Source organism: Solanum lycopersicum, chromosome 3, assembly GCF_036512215.1.
Source record: "Solanum lycopersicum chromosome 3, SLM_r2.1".
Taxonomy (NCBI): Eukaryota; Viridiplantae; Streptophyta; class Magnoliopsida; order Solanales; family Solanaceae; genus Solanum; species Solanum lycopersicum.
The window spans coordinates 64,279,396-64,300,489 of record NC_090802.1 but is presented as its reverse complement, the minus strand read 5'-3'; the positions used below and the strand labels follow the sequence as shown (position 1 = coordinate 64,300,489).

Genomic DNA, 21,094 nt, shown 5'->3' with positions numbered 1-21,094 from the left:
AAGATTCCAAAATATGTGAAATAATGATAAATTTATGGTCCAAAAAATGTTTCTTTCAACTCCCTAATAAAATGGAGAACGAATATTTTTTATTTATTATTTATATATATTTTATTTTATATATATTCACGACCTTGTACTGCGTGAAGTAGTACATTATTCCTTCATTTAATTTTGTTATATCTCAATTCTCTAAACTACTCAATTATGGCTGCTATATAAAAATAAAATTAATTTTGATATCTCTGAATTCTTTAAACTACTCAATTAAGGCTGCTATGTAAAAATAAAACTAATTTTGATATATCTGAATTCTCTAAACTATTTTTTTTTCTTTTATCCCTATATAGCATAAATTACAAGAAAGGTTTATAAACAAGCTTACATGTAACTTTGTAAGTTGTAACATTATGTTAAACAACTATAAAATATTATTTCTCTTTTGATATTTATCAGTTTTCTCATTTTCAAAAATATCAAATTCAATTCGATCTTCTTCGGTTACTATCTTATTTTTAACTGTGTCTCCAAAAGATATAATTTGTAAACTCATGTGCATGATTCATTTGGTTTATCACTTTTTTTCTATAAGTAATTTTCAATATATTTATTTGTGTTAAATTTTACCGATTAAACTAAAAACGATTAAAAATCGATAAGTCAATAACCAATAAGTCAATATCTTAAATTGTTCTATAATGATCTAACATCTCTACAAGCCGATAATCAATAAGTCAAACCGATAAACTTTAAAACAGAATCGAACTGATTGATACACAACCTAAGTATTAGAATGAGTTTACCATATTTAACTGATGAGAAAAAATTAACAAAATAACTAACTATTTTAAAATTAGTTAAGTTGTGATTGTGGTGTTAATTTTTATCTTACATTGAAATTATTCAAGATAATCTTTCTCAAAATAATTAAACATGAAATAACTTATTTTTCAATCAAACGAGTTTTAAGATTCAATTCACTATCACATTCGGATGATCTTCAATTTTTATTCCTTTATTTATTTTATTTTGTTTTGCTATTTATAACCAAAAGATTAACCACTCTATTCTAATTTTATTTTATTTTTATCTAAAAAGGAATGATATTAGTTTTATATCATCAAAATTTATTAGCTTAATTGGTCCACTGCCTAAATTTTCAAGGTAAAATATTTAGTCAGTAATTCCCTCCTTTATTTTTACTTAATAAATACTCTAAATAACAATATATCTATATCTATCTATCTATCTATATATATATATATAAAATAATTATTACTTTTACTCTTTTTGTTTATTAAATTTAGCATCATTTCTCTAAGCAAGCATATTCGTCGTCGTCGTTAAGGTATGAAAATATATATTTGTCAAAGAAAGGGTACAAAGTTCTTAAAAGGTTTTATGCACTTGAAAAATTCGCAACATGCCATTATCTGACAATTTAAAATAGTAGGCGTTTATTTCTATTTTTACTTTATATGTAGCTACTAAGATGTACGTAAGACTCATAACATGCACGTAAGGCTCACTAGATGCACGTGTATATATCTTAAAACGTCGTATTAATACATAATGTACTTTAGGTGAAACGATTGAACCGGAGGATTTGGGTCTGTTTTGTGAAAAGAAATAGGTTGGGTTGATGAATAATTGTAGTTGGGCTGATGAATTTGGGTTGGGCTAATATTTGGAGTTGAGCTGTTTTGGAAAGGGTTTTGGGCCAAATCTTGAGTGAAAATTGATCCAATATTGATAAATTTGAATTTGATAAATGACCAAATGGATTGCAAATTTGGCCAAGTGATTAAGAATTTCCCCAAAATTGAAACTAAACTAGTGTATGACCCATATTTTTACACTTTTATTAGATAGACTAGGTTAAAAAAAGCTAAAAATATAATCCTTTAATTCAAACTAAGCTATTTAACAAAATATTTAATTTAAAAAGATTTTCAAATATTTATAAAGTAATTAGTAGGTCCCTAATTAGTAACCGATTTCTTTTAAAAAATATAATATTTCTTGTCTGAAACAGATTTTTCTTGCCATGTGTTTTATTGATTGTGTCAACGGTCAAGCTGCAGATTGACTTTACAAAAGATCAACTTTAATCTACTATATCGTTGGGTTCTTTGGATTGTTTTTAGTTTTTCTATTGGTAGTTTATTATGAGGTCCGTTTTAGGATCAAACGTAACGCAACTGTTGAACGTCTTAGAAGGGTCATTAGTTTATTTCTTCGTGTACCCTATTCGGTACAACAAGGAATAGGTTTCACGGATGGGACATGTCGAGTCTGTTTGGGTGAGTTTGAACGGTTTGTCCTCCCGTGTAGTCATGTATACCATCGTGATTGCATATATACGTGGTTGAGTACGGACATGACATGTCCTAAGTATAGTCGTATTGTACCTTAGGATGTTTTTTATTCTAGTTTTATTGTAATAAATAAGATATTGTATTTTAATTAGTATGCATTTTTATTTAGTCATAGATCTATAATGCTAATTAATTTATATTAGATAAATGATTGATTCAATGTAATTTTGCTTTGATTAATTCATGAACAGATTTTCAGCTATGTGTTGCAGTGGCTATGCTATTGCTTAGAGTGACGGCCAGCATAGGGCTACCATGCCAAAATAATATGGTATACCTTGTTATGAGGATCACTAGTTTAGTAGTTGTGTTTCTAACTTATTTTATACTGGAAGGTATTCAATAGGATTAGGCATGTGTAATGTCTGTTTGAGTGAATTCGAACAGACAAAATACGTACGAGTCCTTTCGTACATTCATGTATATCATCACGACTGCATATATAGTTGGATGACTACATGTAAGTCGTAACACTTAAAACAGACAAAATCTTTCAAAATTTCAAAGAAGGAGTACGAAAATGTCCGCAATATGTGGTTATTTAACAATTTATAATAGTATCATATGTGTTTATTTCTATTTTCACTTTATATATAGCTACAAAGATGTAAGTAAGATCATAAAATGTACGTAAGGTGCACTAGATACACGTGCATATATATATCTTAAAACGTTGTATTGATACATTATATATTTTGGGCGAAACATATATTTATAGTTATTTGATGCGGTGATTCAGTTTTTGCCAATAAGATAAATGGCAGAATCCTCTTAATAAGTGTTGAACTAATTGTTTTAGATGCATTCATAGTATTAGTAGTTTTAATAGTACTAATTATATAATGGGAGACGCGTGATATGCTTAGACGCTACGTCGTCCTACGACTCGTTAGACAGATCGTTAGTTAATTCCGTCATGTATCATATTCGGTACATATAATACGTGTCATGTCTGTTTGAGTGAATTCGAACAGACAGAATATGTACGAGTATTTTCATGCAATCATGTATATGATCATGACTGCATATATAGTTGGATGACTACACATACGACATGTCCTGAATGTCGTCGTGACTATAATCATCTAGTGGCTTAGGATTTTTTTTCTTTCTATTGTAATAATTAGTTTATTTGAATTTGTAAAGTTTGACATTAATTTATCGTGTAATAAAAATTAATCTTGTTTAATATATTTGTTTCGGTTCTATGGAAATGCACTATCATCAGCCTAATATTGTTAAAGCTTACTCTATTGGGGAAAGGTCTATTTAAAAGGGATAAACTAGATTGTCAATTAGGTAAAAGCCTTTTAAGTTTTAAAAATTAGGTAGAAGTGACAAATAATATATATTAGGTTAAAAGATGTTTTCACAATAGTTCCAAACTTTTAAATTTTATACTTTAGTCTTACAATTGTCGCAGTTGTCGAAACAACTTTTTTAGTCGTTCGACAACTTCAATAGTTGTCCAAGTTAGTGGTTTAGCCATTTTGGTTTAGTCCTTTTATTAATATTAAAAATAAAAAATTAAAGAAAAATAAAAGACTTTTTAACGATGTCATTACCGTTAAAGAAATAACTCATTCATGTCATTATTTTTTAGCGATGGTTAAAACCAAAATTATTTTTTGACACGTGACCAATTATAATTCGACCACGTCATCAATTTCTTTAACAAAAAAAATCAATTTTTATTCAGAATTTTGTTGTTGTTTTTTAATTAAAAAAATTAATTCATATTTTTTTTTCAGAAGGTCCTAGCAGAGAAATGGGTCCAAGACCCCAAAATGGGCCAAATCCATTTATGGCAAACTTTAGTATTATGACAGGTGGGCCAAAAGCCCAACATTATTTGAATTTGGGCAAGGAAGCCCAAGTACAAAGATCTCTTCATTTATATATATACTAGACACATGCGTCCGTGCTAGCACGGATTCAGTATTTGTTATTTTTTATTCTATTTTATGTGACACGATTAAAATTTAGAGAGTTAATTAAATTATGCTATAATTTTAAATACTTTAAGGTATTAATTGTTGTAATTTATAATATTTTATGTAATTTTAAATAATATATGTTATTTTTCTTGTCCCAATACATATGACACAAATAGAATTTCAAAAGTTAATATGTTGTTAATTATCATGTGGAACCATACATGTAAAGCACACATATTAATTGTCTCTTGGTTTGTAAAGATGGACCAACTAAAATATGAATAAGAAATATATTTACGTATACGAAATGTCAAAAGCCTAAAATCAATAAATAAGCTGAAATTAATCAAAGATCTCTACTAATTAACATACAAAATTTTAAGGTGATAATCTCGTAAATCAATTAGTAGATGTAGAGGTCTTTAATTATCGAAATAATACTCCCTCCGTCCACTATTTGTCATACTTTCCATTTTTTTAAAGTTAAATCATAAAAATTTTGACCAACATTTTGCAATATATATTTTCATCATATTGATATGCAAAAAATTGCAATATAATTTTGAGTATCTAAATTTTTTGATTAAAATATCAAATTAATGTAATCTAATTTAACTTTAAAAATTAATAAAATTGACTTTCGAAAAATGTAACATAACAAATAAGAGTAAATGGAGAGAGTAATTAATTTACAAAAATAAAAAAGCTGAAATTAAAACAGAAATAAAAATTGAACCAGACCTTGGGGTTGAAATACGAAACCTAATCTAATAGGCCAAGCGTATGTATAAGCACATGGCCTTCAGCTGTGGGCTTATTGCCACTTATATGTAAGTAGTAGAATTAGAAGTAGATTTACTTTGTTTATTTGTATTGATTAACCTTTTGTTTGGATTGGTTTTATTTAATTAAGTAGATTATATATAAGTAGTAGAAGTAGATTTACTTTGTTTATTTGTATTGATTAACCTTTTGGTTGGATTGGTTTTATTTAATTAAATTTTCAAAAAGAAAGTCATTTCTCCTTTTTATAGTCAAATTATAATATACTTATATTTTTATTCATTACTTTAGTTTTGTTTTATTTTATTTGCAACACATGAATGAAATACTTTAGAATTTCCTTTTGTTTATTTTCCTTTCAATACAAAAAGAACCACAAGTTAGTGGCCATTCTAACGGCCTACTATCTTCTCGAATTATAAATTGAATCAACGTCCCTTTTTTATTTCTATTGATTGTTGTCTGTTTAAATCTTTTAAAAAAAATAAGTTTTAGTAGAGATTGTTTTGAAATAAAAATAAAATTAACTGGAAAATATTTTCAGTTATCAAATAAATCGTCTAATCATTTAGTTCTTATAAAATAAAATACAATGTGGAGCCTGCACTAACTTGTTTTGCTAGATTTCATATAAAATTCAAAAATGATCATATGAATTGAGAAAAAAATAGAGTTGATTTAAAAGAAGAAAAACATATTAAAAAGAAATTGATTGTTATGTTCGTGACAAAAAATTTGAAGGCAATTTGTAGCGACGAACTTGAAGAAAACGAAATGGCTGAAGAAAATGAGTTTCTACCTCACGAAATGGCACGAGTTTTGTTTCTACAAAGCAAATGCATTTGATTCACAATCAAGTTAGCCTGCATATTGGGCGATCTTCTTTTCCAGTGAATTCTTATCAGTACTCACAACCTTGTCAATCTCCTTGCCATTCTTTATGAAAAAGAAAGATGGAACGGAACTTACATTCCATCTTGAAGCCGCGTCTCTCGCCTCATCAACATCAGCCTTCAGAAATGCAACTTTTGGATATTTTCTGGGTAGGTTTGTATAAAATGGAGAGATATAACGACAAGGGCCACACCATGTAGCAGTAAAGTAAAGAATAGCTAGACATGATGCTTCTGAAGCAGCATTTAACTTCGTCTCTAGTTCCGTCACTGAATGGATGTCAACAACTTTTCCTGTATACAATAAACAAGTTACTAACAGTGGCTTATGCGGGATTTTGCAGCATAAAACACACTTTTATTCATCATAATATTGTTAATGAATAGTGAATTCGAACCATCATACCATCATTCAAATCAGAAGCAGAGTCAGGATCCTGCATCATATTTTGAAAAAAAGAAACAACTCATTAATATATAAACAGAGTAATAAAGGCCAATTCAATAATCCAGATCTAGAAACAGAGTAATAAAATGTAGAGATCAAAGAATCCCATTATGTCATACATTCTGGATCAGTAAGGAGAAAGCCTGTGCCATGGAAGGGAGTGGATTCATCGTGAGGATATTGCCTCTCACCGCGGAGTACTCTTTATTCAATCCGATGAGGAATTGGATCAAGAGTCTATCCTGTTCTACTTTGTTTATAATATCCTTAGCACCAGTACTAATGCACAAGCTTTTGCACTGACTTGTCAGATTCAAAATGCTCAATTCTTCCCCTAACTTGTTCATCCTTGTGTAGTAGGCAGTGATATCCAAAACTCCTTGTCTGAGATTGTTAATTTCTTTCTGTATTTCATATATTTTTTCTCCATCATCATGATCGTACCTATCCTCCAGTACCTTCCAAAGTTCCGCAGAGTCATTGACATATCCCACACTATCCGAGATTTCCTTAGTCATGGAATTCAATATCCATCTTCTTACCATATCATCGCACCTCTTCCATTGACGAATTGCATCTTCTTTTCCACAACTCCCATCAATGAAACCTAATTTGTTTTTCTCTGACAAAGCTTGCATAACTCCTATCCTCCAGGATTGATACCTTTCTCCGTCAAATTGAACTGGAACCAGCACCGTCCCAGGGCTATCAGAGGGATGTATATAGAGAGAAATGCCTATAACACTAGAAGTATTGGTCTCCTCAGTAGTAAGAGTATCTTCCGCACCCGCCATAGATGTAATATTCGAATTGGTTATGAACTTTACTCAAAAATCAATCAAAAACTACGAATCGAACCAGATCCAGAAGTAATTCGTACTGAATTTCACTAATCTCCAAGTAAATTCGATTGCATGTATCACACTGATACAATACTAAACTTCAGAGCCATGGTGAGAACTCAATCGAAGCCATAGCTAGCAATTGAAAGAGGAACTAACTAAAGGAGAATTCTGCTATGAGAAAATGAGAAGGAATGTATATATACATGCATATCTTGTATGCAGCTAAGCAAGTCAGGAAAAAAATATACCAACTGCTATCGTAACCGACTAACTATAATCAGTTAACTAATAGCATGAGAGTCCGGCAATTAAAATATTTTCAGATATAATATTAGTTGCCTAATTTTTTTATTTATAAGATCAGCTATTCAGATTCATCAAAAGAAACTACAGAAATCTCCTTGAATCAGATATTTTACAATAGTCTAATTATAAACCTTGAAAACACTTCTCCACTGAAAGAAAGTTAAAACAAAAAAATATGCCTTTTATTTCAACAAAGCAAAGGCATTTAATTCACAATACAACATAATATTTCCAAAGTTAGCCTGCATGCTGGGCGATCTTCTTTTCCAGTGAATTCTTGTCAGCACCTACAACCTTGTCGACCTCCTTGCCATTTTTTATGAAAAAGAAAGCTGGAACACTACTGACGTTCCATCTCGAAGCCACGTCTCTAGCCTCATCGATATCAGCCTTCAAAAATGCAACTTTTGGATATTTTTCGGGTAGGCTTGTATAAAATGGAGAAATAAAACGACATGGTCCACACCATGTTGCAGTGAAGTAAAGGATAGCTAGACGTGATCCTTTTGAAACAGCATTTAACTTCGTCTCTAGTTCGCTCACAGAATGGATACCAACAATTTTTCCTGTATATAATAAACAAGTTAATTTACTTGTCCCTCTTAAATGAAAGCCGCACTACTATTATGAAGCATAAAACATACTTCTATTCATCATGGTGTTAATAAAAAACCAAATGACAAATAGCACAAGGAAAATGAGAGTAAAACAAGTTTTCTTGAAGAAATCAACATAACAAAGTTCTGGAAAGCAAAGATCAAAATATAACCAAATACTCGAGAGCCTGACCAAAACATCATCTCACAGCCACCAGCAGCCTCCCCCTCATTTATCATTCCTCATAGCATATACCATCATATAACAAACCCTAACCCACACCCCACAACACCCAAATGGTCAACAGTTTTCTCCACTTCATCCCATTACAATGAGAACTGCCAACCTCTTAATACTGATATGATAAACTATCAGGCAATTACCAGAAGGTACCTAATAAAACCTAGAAAACCAGCTACACCATCACGCTAGGCAATTGGGTGCATGTCGCATAAATATCTACATGAATATCTGCACATCATATATATTTCTGTAGCAGCATCTAAGGCTTTAAGCTATCAATTTTTATTATAGCTTCAGGTGGTCATTAACAAGTTCACTGGATAAAATATGATAGTTTTTACAAATTACAGCTGATCATAGATAGCAGCAGACTAGCTCAAGGAAGAAGGACGACTATGCGGTGATGCTAGGTATTTTTCATCAGTTGAGGATTGTACATATCAGTTTTGAATTTCTTATCACTTAAGCTTACATTGAACGTATACCCGTAGGTAAAACAAGACCTGGATAATCGCAGGAACATACTGATGGATATGTTAATTATGATAAAACTATCTACTGACAAAAGAATGATGCCATATTTCCAAAGTCATTATCATAATAACAAATGCTGGGCACTACAATAACATAAGGATTACTGTCAAGAATGAACTATCAGTCACGACAGATAAAAAAAGAATCGTAGATACACTCAATTCAACCATCAAATGTCAAATCATAAATGAGTAGTGGATTTGAAAAATGAAGATCATACCATAATTCAAATCAGAAGCAGAGTCAGGATCCTGCATCATATTTTTGAAAAAAGCATAACTGATTATAAGAAGAAATGAATCTATAAACAGAGTAATAAAGAAGCTGCAGAAAGGGAAGAGTCAAAATTTAAATAGCAGGCCAACTCAATAATCCAGGTTTATTCCCTAGTCGTCTTTTGCCACTTGTAAAGATCAAAAAAATATCATTGTTAACCGTGTGTAGCAAATTACGTAAACAAATTTCATACTTTTTGTGAATAATATTACTCCCCACCCCCCACACCCATGCCCTACCATAAAGAAAAGAGAGATGAGGTAACGGGTCAAAGTAGGAAAGTGGATCCAACTGAATGCTAGCTGAAACTAGGTAGGAGGATATAACAGAGGTTGCACAAGCCAAACAGAAAAATAAAATGCTAACGAACAAAGTTGAAGACCACAGGCAAAAGTTAATTGAGCTCTTTATTTGCCAAGTCTACACCTTTAGAGTGGGGGACTAAGCAGGGAAGTTGGAGCTCGGAAATGAGTAGTTAATAACCAATCAAATGATGTCTAAACAACACCGATGTCAGCTTTAGGTACAAACTAAATTATGAACGGATGCCACTGGTTGAAACTCATGGAAGATCACAAACTGTGAACTTCTTACATCCGGAAATCACACCGGTGTGATAGCAGTTACACAAAACTATACCCAAGAAAACTTACAGAAGCTTCATGTTCAGATTGCTGTTCTTTCTTTTTACTCTTTTCATTAGCTGCCTGTAGTGCAAATTGATGTCAAGAATAATCTAAAGCAGCCAGTCAGTGACTAAATACTTTCAATACACTTTAAAACACCTTTGGCTCGGCCTGACGCTGCTGACTGTCACGCTCAATTTTTCTCAACCTCTTGTCTTCTCGCAGCCGTTGATACTTCCGGCAGTGCTCTTCAATTTTGTGAGCATTAGGTTCAACCTGCCATATTTCCAGGCCAAAGAACTTCTATTTTAAAGTTTGAAGACATTTTTTCCTTCTCTTACTCTTAAGTTAAGTAAAAACAACAAAATTGAACTACATGCAGTAGAAAATTTTGTGAACCATTCAGATGGTTCGTGTACATCAGGGAGAAGGCGTAATGGACAAGGAGAAATTTGAATATTTAACCTTTTTAAGTATCTCGGCAATCTCTTCGTCAAAATCTATCATGGATGCCACACGAAGATCGCTAGCTGCCTCTTTCCATAAGCCCAACATTGCTCGAGCCATACCCCTCACTTTGTATCCTTTTGCTGAGTCAGGGTTGACCTTTAATGAAATGATGCAAGTATCATTAGTCTTAGGACTCAAAAATACATTCAAAAACATAAATGAACCTAAAATTTCTTTCTAGCTTATGTAAGCATAGCTGGAAATAACTTCTGAAATACCTTTAAAGCAGCATCAGCATCACGGATTGCAGCATTGGGCTTTTTCAGCTTAATGAAGACATTAGCTGCATAGACATTGGTATTTGTCAAAAGACCACATGAAGGACATGATACAAAGCCAAAAAACAAATATTAAGATGGTAAATAGGCCAGATACAAACCTCTTGTTGCGTATAATATTGCAGAAGTTGGATTCAACAAAATAGCTTCAGTTAAATGATTTATGGCTTCATCAAGCTTGCCTGCCAGAAATTTACGGTTGTCATAAGGTGTAACTTCCCCAATCAATATTGTAAAAATGGATCTTCATTACACAGTTAAGTAAAGATTAGCTTGCCTTCAGATATTGCATCCAGTGCTTTCGCTTTTGATATTTGAGCAGCATCTCGATTTTCATCTGTTACTTCAGTAGTAGAATCTCCCATCTGCAATTATACAACAAAGAAAAACTCATTAAATACAAAAGAACGCCAAAGCTGCATCCACCTAACCCCTTCATGACATACCTGTTGTGGAGGATCATTGTCAGGTTCCACAATATCAGTGTTATCCAACTCAACATCAGACTCTACAATGTCTTCATCCAGTTCATCATGATGCTCCTCTCCACATTGTTCCTGCAAACTCATTCATCGGTGAACAACATTTCCCCATTTCACACAGAACGTCAAGTTTGTAAAACTTCAATTTGGCTAATACGATCACCATTTCTCAAAATACCAAATATCATGAAGTATAACGGACCCTACCAATTTCCATCTTACAAAATAAAAACTAATCTCCATCCCCACATTGATCAACTAATCACAAAATTCATTTGCACACATTACACTAAATCACAATTTTAACTCTTTGGCAATACCAAAATTAGGTTCAGCAATCACTAAAACAAAAAATTGCAGAAAGGGCGAATTGCTAGCGGAAGCTTACAGATTTAACCGACGGAGGAAGTTGAGCACCCAAGCTGTAATCAATTCATTCAACAATGAAAAACAATTAATCAATTTATTGGTTCTATCAAGGAAAACCTAAAAGGGTTATGAAAAAAAAATAATGAGTACCTTTCGAGAAAGGTCTTGAAAAAGGTTAGCGAAGGATTCTGTAAAATTGAAGGATTCTCTTTGCAAAGCTCCACAAAATGCTTTAGGTCTTCAAGCTTCTCAGTATCCATCATCGTCCTCACCAGTCTACTCTCTTTCTCTCTGTGTCTTAGTTTTAGTCAATTTCCACTACTTTGTCCCAGGATTTTTTCTTTTTTTTCTTAATGCTCAAAAAATACAGTAATATTTATGTATCTACAAATAAAATTTGTCTTTTCTACTTTTAATTTAATTGTTTATTTATCAATATATGATTTAAAAGTTTAGCTGAAAACAAAACTTTATGAACAAATTAAAATTTATCATGCCTCTTAAATAAAAATGCAATATTTGAAAACCACAAAAAATACATAGTACAAGTTAATAACAATAACAACATACTCGTGAAACCTCTTAAATGAGATATGGGCTCTTATGATAAAAAATTATTAGAAAAATTATTTTCGAAAAATCCTTTAAATATTTATCAGTTAAAAAATGATATTTTAAATTTTTTATTTTATACGCACACGAATAGTGTGAGTAACGAAGTTCTTGTGACATGAAAGTTGAAGATCTTGGGAATACAAATTTTACATCAAACATAGGATAAATTACTCATTTGTCCTAATAAAACGTTATCATCATGACCCTTCATGCCAAAAGAAAGATAGCTCGATTTCATCTGTACTTTGTCATGGCTTTGAAATTCATCCCTGTGTACAAAATGGTGTGAATTTACAAGAACTATCATACCACAGTAGTACACAAAGTGGGTAACAGAAGAATAAAAAACATAACTTTGAAGAAAAATAAAGCTTCTTTACATTGGCAAAAATGAAAAACCTAGTAATTTCATCAGAGAAAAGGCTCAGATAATGCTTACAAGGAAAAACAAACCTAGAGTAAATGTATCTAAGAAAAAACTTAATAAGTATTTGAGGTCAAAACGAACGTTGATTTAATAGTTCAAAATAATCTTTCTAGTACACTCTTCCATTTTGTGTCTACATTATTTTGCCGCCTTTGGCAATGCATCGTCTACTTGACCAAACTGATTATGTGGGGAGGACAAGAGCCTGAAGAATTCATAGAGAGGCTTCTACTTCCAAGTTCAGGAGTGCTACATTCTGGGGATTGCTTGCTGTTGAGAGGATAAGGTGATGCACTTATTACCCTGGATTTTCGAGAACACGATAAGCTTAAAGAGGAAACCAGACTAACAAAATCAACTACTTGAATAAATGAAAGCAAACCCCTAATTACCTTTCCTTGCGCTTCTCCAAGAATCGAGCCAATGATGCCTTGCGCGCCTGAGGCACAGCTGCAAATGACAAATGTCGAAATTATTGTACTGGCATAATGTAAGAGTGAAAAACTGGTCAATGATCTTTGTGATTAGCAATTCAGTTAGGAAAGCACGAGAATATACCTGATGGAACGAGGGAGGCAGGAAAAGATCCTACAGAACTGGTAACTTTGGAAGGCTCGGCTTTAAGAGAAGGAGATGGAAGAACTCCTATTGATTTGATAATAGTTACTCCATTTGTAGTAGTAGACACTCTGGCAGCTTGCGCGCCACCATGGGATGTTATAGAAATGGGGCTGGCAAGTGTAGGTGTTGTATTACGGCACTGATTTACAACAAAAGAGTCTATGGCCGAGGACTTAGGTATAGGTGCCTGAACTGGAGATAGAGTAGATGTTGCATTTGGTGTAACAGGTGGTGCATTTCCAGCAAGTAACATAATAGCTTGAGCCTAATCCAAAAGCAGAGAATTAATTGCTAAGATATTCGACATAAGATAGATTGATGAGACCAACGAGAACCTAAAGGTCTAGAGCATTTACCTTTTCCGGTGAAACATTGTCATACACACAGACAGAACCACCATAAAAGATGGTCAACTGGGCAGGACCTGGGGGAGTTTTGGGAGCACCCCTGCCAATAACGATCCACAACAAACTCAGTGTCTCCCTTCAGTACCAAGTTTTCTCAATAGACATTTTATATCAATGTTAGCTAACATACCTTAAATCAGTGGTGCCCACGACAATGCTGCTAGACGGAACAGCTGAAATGGGGCTAACAACCAGAGCTCCAGCACCAGGGAGTTGATTTACAGTAGTTATCAGATTCTGTCCAACAGGAGAAATAAAAGACTTATGACCAGGCATAGTCATAGATACAGAAATCTGATTAGTTGGGCTCGCAAGTGGGAGCACTCTGACTCCGTGAGATCGATGCATAGAGTGTGCATCATAGTGATGAGGAGAGAAAGTTGTCGTTGTGTAATGTGTTCCACCTTGTCTTTCAAGCATCATATTTTTCTGACATTTAGATGAATAACTAATGAAAAGCAAGCAAGTTGTGAAGGTACTTATACAAGATCTCTGGTATGATAAAAGTAAAAAGGTCAAGAAGATCCATAACAAACCTGTGTGACATCAGAGTATGTCCGATGACTCGAGTCAACAGCTTCAGTTGTGGTTATAGTCACCAATCCAGTTGATGCAAGAGAATCAAAACCAATTTTCGGTTTATCCTCTGGAGCACTCTTGAAAGAAAGGTATTGAGGATGAGCAGTGACGTTGTTCGTGAATGACCACTGCATTGCTGAACTTCTTAAAGGTGCTGCAAGATCACAACACAAGATAAGAAGAAGATACCATCTTAGTTGCATCCAACATTATATTTACTTACAAGCTTCTGATGTATAAGAAATACCTAATTCAACTTTTCAACTGTACGAATACACGAATGCAATTTAACTACTTTCCTAATTAATAAACAACTCTTTAGTAAAAATATTGCTGAAGTATACATTCAGAAAAGAAAGACAAAACGCCAACCCACGAATCTATACACTATGCTTTTACCAAGACCTTCTTTTTCCCTTAAAATAAGACAATATGAACAAATAAATAATTCAAAAGTGCTTCACCAGTGCAGCTGAAAAAGGGGGTGAACATGTTCTTCCCTTCAAGGTATTTAAATGTAAGCTGCTTAGTTTCTCATGTGCTATATATAATACTATACAATATTGTATTTACCAATGCAAGCAGAAGTAAAGAACATGGAAATCATCTAGTCAAAATAATATTATACATGAAAAACCATACCAGTTGGGATTTCTTTAATAACACTACCTTATTCTAATGGAAGAGGAAAAGTAATTTATTCATGTTCTTGGTACTATTCCCACCATATTTTAATCATGAAAGAAGATGACTTGTGGGGTTTTACAACTCATCTAAATTAAAAAATTTATCATTCATAAAATAAACTAATCCAGTTCACACAATGCATTCAAAAAGGTGCATGACTACGCTAAACAAATTAAAGCCTACCTCATAGGTTCCATCTTATTAAAAAAAAATCATTGTTTGAAGTATTCCCACTCAACGTGGTCCACACTACCTTTCGCTCTCCGCACTAAAACACACCTAAACTATTACTATCACTATTTCACACTTTAACTATCAGTTATTAGACAAAGAAAAATTCGTAGCTGCTATCCGAATCTTCAGATGATCACATGGTAAAACCCTAATATAATAGCTCGCAAATTATATGGGAAAGAGAGAGTTGACTCAGAAGGCAAACTCCTTGCTTTTGCTGGCTAAGATTTTAAACTTGAGACCTCCAACGTAAAAATCTCAAACTCAAATTATGGGCACTCAAAATAATTTTAAACTACGTAAAAATTCCAAACTCAAACCACGGGCCACTAAAGGGAGAGTTGTTCCCTTTTTTTAACCTGAATTACCACCATCTAGGAATTAAAAATGTTGATAATCACAAAAAATGATATTTTAGGTGTCAACCTACCATAAAGCAATATTAAAAAAGTTTATTTTGACGAATAATAAAACACCCTTTCTCTGTTTGGTGTTTCAGAAAAAGAAAGTTAAATTTCAAAAACAGAAACTAAAATCTCGAATTTCTCTTAACTTAGATTGAGACGCAATTCGATTCTTGAACACCTATATGAGTTTCAATACTATTTACAGAAAAAATATTCCATAGAAACATGAATATCATGAACTAACTGGAAAAAAACATGAAGTAAAAAACAATATGGTTACCTGGATCTATAGGTTCTTCAAGAACTTCTTGCTTCACAGTCAACCCCATGAAATCTCTCTCCATTTCTCTTCAGTTTGAACTTGAGGAATTTGAGAAGATTGTTAATTGTAGTAGCAAAGAGATATATAGCTCTGTTTTTTTTTTTTTTGTATTCTCTCTCTGCTTCAGAAACTTGTTTGTTTGTTTATTGTGAAAGGAGAAATGTGAGGGAAATAGAATAAGTAAGGTTTTAAATGAAGTCACACCTTTGTTTTTTATTTATCAGATAACATCACCCCCGTTGATTCCTTCGAGATTACCCTCACTTTATATCAAAGTTAAATTCACATGTAGATTGAACGTTATTAATAGTTGTTGTATTATTTCAATGGTTTTAAATCTTTGATTTTTATTATTATATATTTATTATTATATAATTTATATGTCTTTATGTTTTATAGTTCGATTATTATATTAATTAATATTTTTTATTTTACCAAATGCTTGAGAGATTTAAATAAAATTATTAATTAATTTTATTAGCATCGAGAAATTTTGTGAAAAAAAGAAAAAATAGGTTTAATAGCATATGTCAAAATAATTGATTGAATTCTTTAAAAAAAAACAAAAGACTGGAATTTTTAAATTTGTTTAAGCTTCCAACGAGAATTAATTGTAGAGGTAAAATAAGAATAATTTTGATTAATTTTATCTTAATTTAGTAATGATTTGGTAAGTATATTAGTAAGAATCAGTGTTTTCAAAAATGTTTTCGGGGTGAGTCTCAGGCGAGTTTTGGGCCTGTATCAAAAACGCTCTGAGGCGTAAATTAAAAACGTAGATCCATAAAGCGTAAGTTCTAAAATTTGAGGCATAAGTCTTGAACATTAAGTCCTGCGCGTAAAAACGTATGCCCGAGCATTTCTAATGTACTTTTAAAATTCTTTTGCTTCAAATCATATTTTTATTATTTTGTAATGATAATTCTTTTTTCTTCATTATTGAATATTAACACTTTATCACACATAAAAATCATAATTTATTGAAAAGTTTACTTTTGCTTATTTTATTAGTATAAAACTATAAAATTGAATATACATGTGACTACGCCTTGTAGATCCATAAGACTTACGTCTCATGTCCTCGAGGCTTACGCCTCGCCCCATATTGTATAAAACGTCTCGCTTCACGCCCTCGCCTTTTAAAACTCTAGTCAGAACAATGATTACATTAGTTACTCACTTTATTGTGTGTAACTGAGTATATTACTAATGCAAGAGATTTAATAAATGTATTATCATGATTAAGGATCCAATTACCCCACAAAACACTTTTATATTTTATCCATCATAATTGTGAAAGATACTTTTATAAATAAATATTTATATAACGCATTCTATTTTTAATCACCAAACTAAATAATGCATAAAAAATGAATATAAGTATAACTAATGTAGGCATTATTATTATACTCTATTGCACACTATTTTTACATATACTACCGAATAATTTTTAGTGATTACTTTAATTTGAGAATTTTTTAATAAAATAATTAAATAATGTATGCCAGGAAAAAAATATATTGTTTTTGTTCCCATTACATTATTTATTTCTTGTAGTTATATTATTTTAAAATTCTAAATTACTTTTGACTATTTTTTTAAAAAAATAATGGCCTAATGAAAACAAATTTCTGCTCCTGAAACAAAAATAAGATGCATGAACACTCTGCGCCTTTATCAATTAATCGACAGTTAATACGTTTAAGTTTGTTAAAAAATTTACGTATAAATCTTTAATATATAAATCACACAAATAAAATTTGAAAAAATTATAATTTTAATAAATATTGTGAGTAAAATTATATTCCTTCCTCTTTTCTTTCCTTATAAGATTTATACATAATTTGATGAATTCACATATTTTATTGCGGAATACTTTTTTCGTAATCTCCAAAAATGCTAATTAAAATTGAACACATCTTTTACCATCTTAATTCAAATTGAAAGAGTTCCATAAATTTCAATATCTACATATATAATTAAAATTAAACACACCTTTTACCATCTTAATTCAAATTGAAAGAGTTTCATAAATTTCAATATCTACGTATATTTATAAATTACGTGTGTCACGTAAGTTGAAAAAGATGAAATGTAACCCCTCTGTCATTAAAATCACGTTGTCCAATGGCAGCACGAGAGAGAGTGTTACAAAGACACGTAGCAAAACACGTGAAGTATTCATATTTGGCTTATCATTTATAATAATTATAATTAATTAATGTTCACATCTTTGGGTAGCGTGGATCGTACAGTTTCTCGGTAACAGCTGGCTCTCGCTACAACACGAACCACGTGGCACCATCCAATTCGGCCTTCTTAAAATTAACTCTTTCGTTTCAACTTACTTTTGTTTCTTTTAAGAATTAAATCACCCAATATTAGTAGAGGTGGACATGGTATGATATGATATGATATTTCAATGCTTAAAGAATATTTATATAATTATACAAAGATATTAATTTACATATATTTTCTTCGTTTGGTATTATTTATCATGATTTTTATTTATAAAGTCAAATTATAAAAATTTTGGCTAATATTTTAAGATGCATTTTTTCATCATATTAATATACAAAAAATTGTAATTTATAGTATTTTTCATATAGTTTTAGAATATATAATTTTTTTTTGTTTAAAATATTGAATTAATGTGATCTAATTTCTTTTGAAAATTAGTCAAATTGACTTTCGATAAGCGCTATATGACAAACATTATCGGACAGAGGGAGTACTACATAAACGTGACTCTTAACTTAACGCTAATTGATAACTATGATTTTTAATTTTGGGTGTCCATAAATAGACACTTAAACTTGCATAAAATTGAGCAAATTGACACATTCGTCCGACACCGTACATGACAATTTTGTATCATACGTGACATCCAGCATTACGCCATGTAGGATTTATATAAATTTAAGTAATTATTTGTGAAATTCAAAATTAAAAAGATAGTTACTAATTGAAGTTAAATTATAAAACATGTTTATATATTATACCAAAAATCAAACATGCTTAACATTTTACTTCAAAGTCCAAACTATGGATTTGGCAAAAAGTCAATGCAACAAATGCTCATATTATGTTTTAGAAATATGGAATTATGCTCATCGTATAAAAATGATGAAATCATTATTAAAATGAGTATAAGCTTTTTTCAACTAAAAAAAGAAGTTGGGTTGCTTGAAAGATCGCATATTTTATTTTATTTTCTTGTAGAATACTCCAATCCATTAAAAAAAGGCACTGTCATTGAATACTCTCCTCAATGTTTATTTAAATTACAAAAATATTATTTAAAATGGAAAAAGAAAGGAAGTAAGGAATCTTGAAATTTTTGAATTCAAACGAGATCCATGAATTTTGAATTCAACTAAGCACATGAAAATGGACAATATTTTTATTTAATATAATATAATATAATAAAAGTATTAAAATAATAAGATAATACAAATCATCATATATTTATAAATACACGCCACCCATGACTTAATTTTGCTTTAAACTCATTCATATTTCATGCTAAGAAGATATTAGAAGATTCGATTTTAATAACAATTTAAAAATACATATTATATTAGTAAAATAATATAAATAGTAGAAATGATAAGTCATTATTAAATTAAAATAATAAAGATAAGTCTAACCCCATTTAATATTACGAATAATTTAAGAATATGACTTACCAGATGTGCTGGACTCTTCTAAAAATAGAAAGATTAAAGTCGTCAATATGGGTTAGGTCAGTTAGGTCAATTTGATCTGATTTTGGATTTAATAAGGGTATATTTAAATTTTTGAAGTCCATTTAAAAAAAAAGTTTTTCCACCCGGCCTGAACAAGTATACTTATTTGAGGGGCTTGAAAAATATCGATAGAGCCGACCGCCAAAAAAATTAATTAAAAAATATAATATAATATTAAAATTTAAAATTAAAGAGAGCTCGAACTCAAAACAATTAATTTAATATTTCTATTTAGATATTATACTTTTACTTTAAAAAAAGTTAATAAATATCATAAATAATTTTATTTGTGACATGTAATATTGTATTGTCGATATTTATGATAATATTTTTAAATTATAATTTATAATTTAATTTATTAATTATAAAAATATAATTTTTAAAAAAGTGTTGACCCGACAAGTTTGTAACCCACATATTTGTGGGTTGGGACAACCGTTTTCTAACCCACACTAAAAATAGGCTAGCCCGATCTGACTTATAAAATGTGTCTGTATGAATTAGCCCTGATGAGATGGACTAGTCCATATTGACAGTTCTAAGAAATAGCTTTATATTATATATATATAAATTTGAAATTACTTCTTGCAGTATTATTTTGGATTTTTGACAAATCGCAGTTGCACTAAATTAATAGCTGGTTTGTGACGATTATTTTAGTATGAGATCGTATCGTATTATTTATTATTAAATATAATAATTAATTTAATATGATTATATTATTATCTTTACTTATTAATTAATAAGTTTATTTTATTGAGTCGATATTAATTTTGATCAGTGGTTCAGTCTATTAAAATTATGAACATTCAGGCAAAATTTTTAGTAATTTTCATTAGACTTTATTACTATAAAAACTATAAGAAATGTCTTCACTTTTTCTAATACTCCATATTATATCGTGGTAGTTAGATGACTACAAATGCATAGAATTATATTATTTTTGTAATCAGATTTGTTTTTGTCAACAATATTAAAATCAGATACAAACCCACTTATGGAAATTTCCTATCTATCTATTCTCAATAATGGGACATATTTTACTAATAAATTGATTCTCCTAGCAAAATTAGCTTCTTATTCTTTTCTTTTTTCTTTTTAATAAAAAAAATAATAATCATGGAAATATTAGTTAAGATGCTTTAGGTGCCGACACTGAGATATATCAATCGTGTCGCGATAATCTACAGAAGTTATAATTTTTACTCTTTCGATAAATACTTTATGTGCACTGAGTAAACCACCCACTGTGTAATAACCTACAAACCACATAGGGAATGTAAACTGCAGCCTAGAAACCACACAAGGGACGTAAACGGCACTAGACAAGTCCTACAGAGGACGTAAACTGCACTAGGCAAGTCCTACAGGGGGACGTAAACTGCACTAGGCAAGTCCTACAGGGGATATGAAATGCACTAAGCAAGCCCTATGCGAGATGCTCGACTCAGAAGACATTGAGAGAGATCAATCCTGGGTCATTCGGGCGGATAAACCACCTCCAAACCAATTGATCATCCATCCCAAACGATCTTTCGATA

General features: G+C 31.1%; 3 protein-coding genes across 7 annotated transcripts; all 3 read right to left on the bottom strand.

The window, feature by feature from the left end:
* Positions 1-5,700: 5,700 nt before the first annotated feature.
* LOC104646564 (uncharacterized) lies at positions 5,701-7,585 on the bottom strand. The gene is made up of 3 exons (XM_010320351.4): positions 6,559-7,585; positions 6,398-6,428; positions 5,701-6,285 (listed from the first exon to the last, which is right to left on the bottom strand). Exons 1-3 carry the CDS (start codon positions 7,231-7,233, stop codon positions 5,957-5,959), a joined length of 1,035 nt encoding a protein of 344 aa, XP_010318653.1. The 5' UTR covers positions 7,234-7,585; the 3' UTR covers positions 5,701-5,956.
* Positions 7,586-7,600: 15 nt separating this feature from the next.
* Positions 7,601-12,016, bottom strand: LOC101266708 (TPR repeat-containing thioredoxin TDX). Of its 2 annotated transcripts, XM_004235712.5 has the most exons (11): positions 11,656-12,016; positions 11,525-11,558; positions 11,101-11,211; positions 10,932-11,019; positions 10,756-10,836; positions 10,595-10,659; positions 10,332-10,472; positions 10,026-10,142; positions 9,894-9,947; positions 9,185-9,215; positions 7,601-8,156 (listed from the first exon to the last, which is right to left on the bottom strand). In XM_004235712.5, exons 1-11 carry the CDS (start codon positions 11,766-11,768, stop codon positions 7,828-7,830), a joined length of 1,164 nt encoding a protein of 387 aa, XP_004235760.1. In that variant the 5' UTR covers positions 11,769-12,016; the 3' UTR covers positions 7,601-7,827. The 2 variants fall into 2 exon arrangements, with proteins under 2 accessions (XP_004235760.1, XP_004235761.1); XM_004235713.5 differs by lacking the exon at positions 9,894-9,947.
* A 434-nt stretch (positions 12,017-12,450) lies between these two features.
* Positions 12,451-16,099, bottom strand: LOC101244360 (protein TIFY 6B). 4 transcript variants are annotated; one of them, XM_004235723.5, is made up of 7 exons: positions 15,763-16,099; positions 14,112-14,308; positions 13,706-14,004; positions 13,525-13,615; positions 13,106-13,433; positions 12,940-12,997; positions 12,451-12,850 (listed from the first exon to the last, which is right to left on the bottom strand). In XM_004235723.5, exons 1-7 carry the CDS (start codon positions 15,824-15,826, stop codon positions 12,715-12,717), a joined length of 1,173 nt encoding a protein of 390 aa, XP_004235771.1. In that variant the 5' UTR covers positions 15,827-16,099; the 3' UTR covers positions 12,451-12,714. The 4 variants fall into 4 exon arrangements, with proteins under 4 accessions (XP_004235771.1, XP_010318655.1, XP_069151730.1 ...); XM_010320353.4 differs by having other exon boundaries at positions 13,706-13,812; positions 15,763-16,042; XM_069295629.1 differs by lacking the exon at positions 15,763-16,099 and adding an exon at positions 14,619-14,794 and having other exon boundaries at positions 13,706-13,812.
* Positions 16,100-21,094: the final 4,995 nt, after the last annotated feature.

Coding starts and splice junctions, on each gene's coding strand:
- LOC101266708 (XM_004235712.5), bottom strand. CDS start 11,768: ATGATGGATACTGAGAAGCTTGAAGACCTAAAGCATTTTGTGGAGCTT. Junction 10,143..10,331: donor TTGCCGAGATACTTAAAAAG/GTTAAATATTCA, acceptor GAAATATGGCAG/GTTGAACCTAATGCTCACAA. Junction 9,216..9,893: donor AATCTGAACATGAAGCTTCT/GTAAGTTTTCTT, acceptor AATATGATGCAG/GATCCTGACTCTGCTTCTGA.
- LOC101244360 (XM_004235723.5), bottom strand. CDS start 15,826: ATGGAGAGAGATTTCATGGGGTTGACTGTGAAGCAAGAAGTTCTTGAA. Junction 14,309..15,762: donor TGAAGAACCTATAGATCCAG/GTAACCATATTG, acceptor GTGATCTTGCAG/CACCTTTAAGAAGTTCAGCA. Junction 12,851..12,939: donor TTGGAGAAGCGCAAGGAAAG/GTAATTAGGGGT, acceptor TCGAAAATCCAG/GGTAATAAGTGCATCACCTT.
- LOC104646564 (XM_010320351.4), bottom strand. CDS start 7,233: ATGGCGGGTGCGGAAGATACTCTTACTACTGAGGAGACCAATACTTCT. Junction 6,429..6,558: donor TCTCCTTACTGATCCAGAAT/GTATGACATAAT, acceptor AATATGATGCAG/GATCCTGACTCTGCTTCTGA. Junction 6,286..6,397: donor TGCTTCTGATTTGAATGATG/GTATGATGGTTC, acceptor TATTGTATACAG/GAAAAGTTGTTGACATCCAT.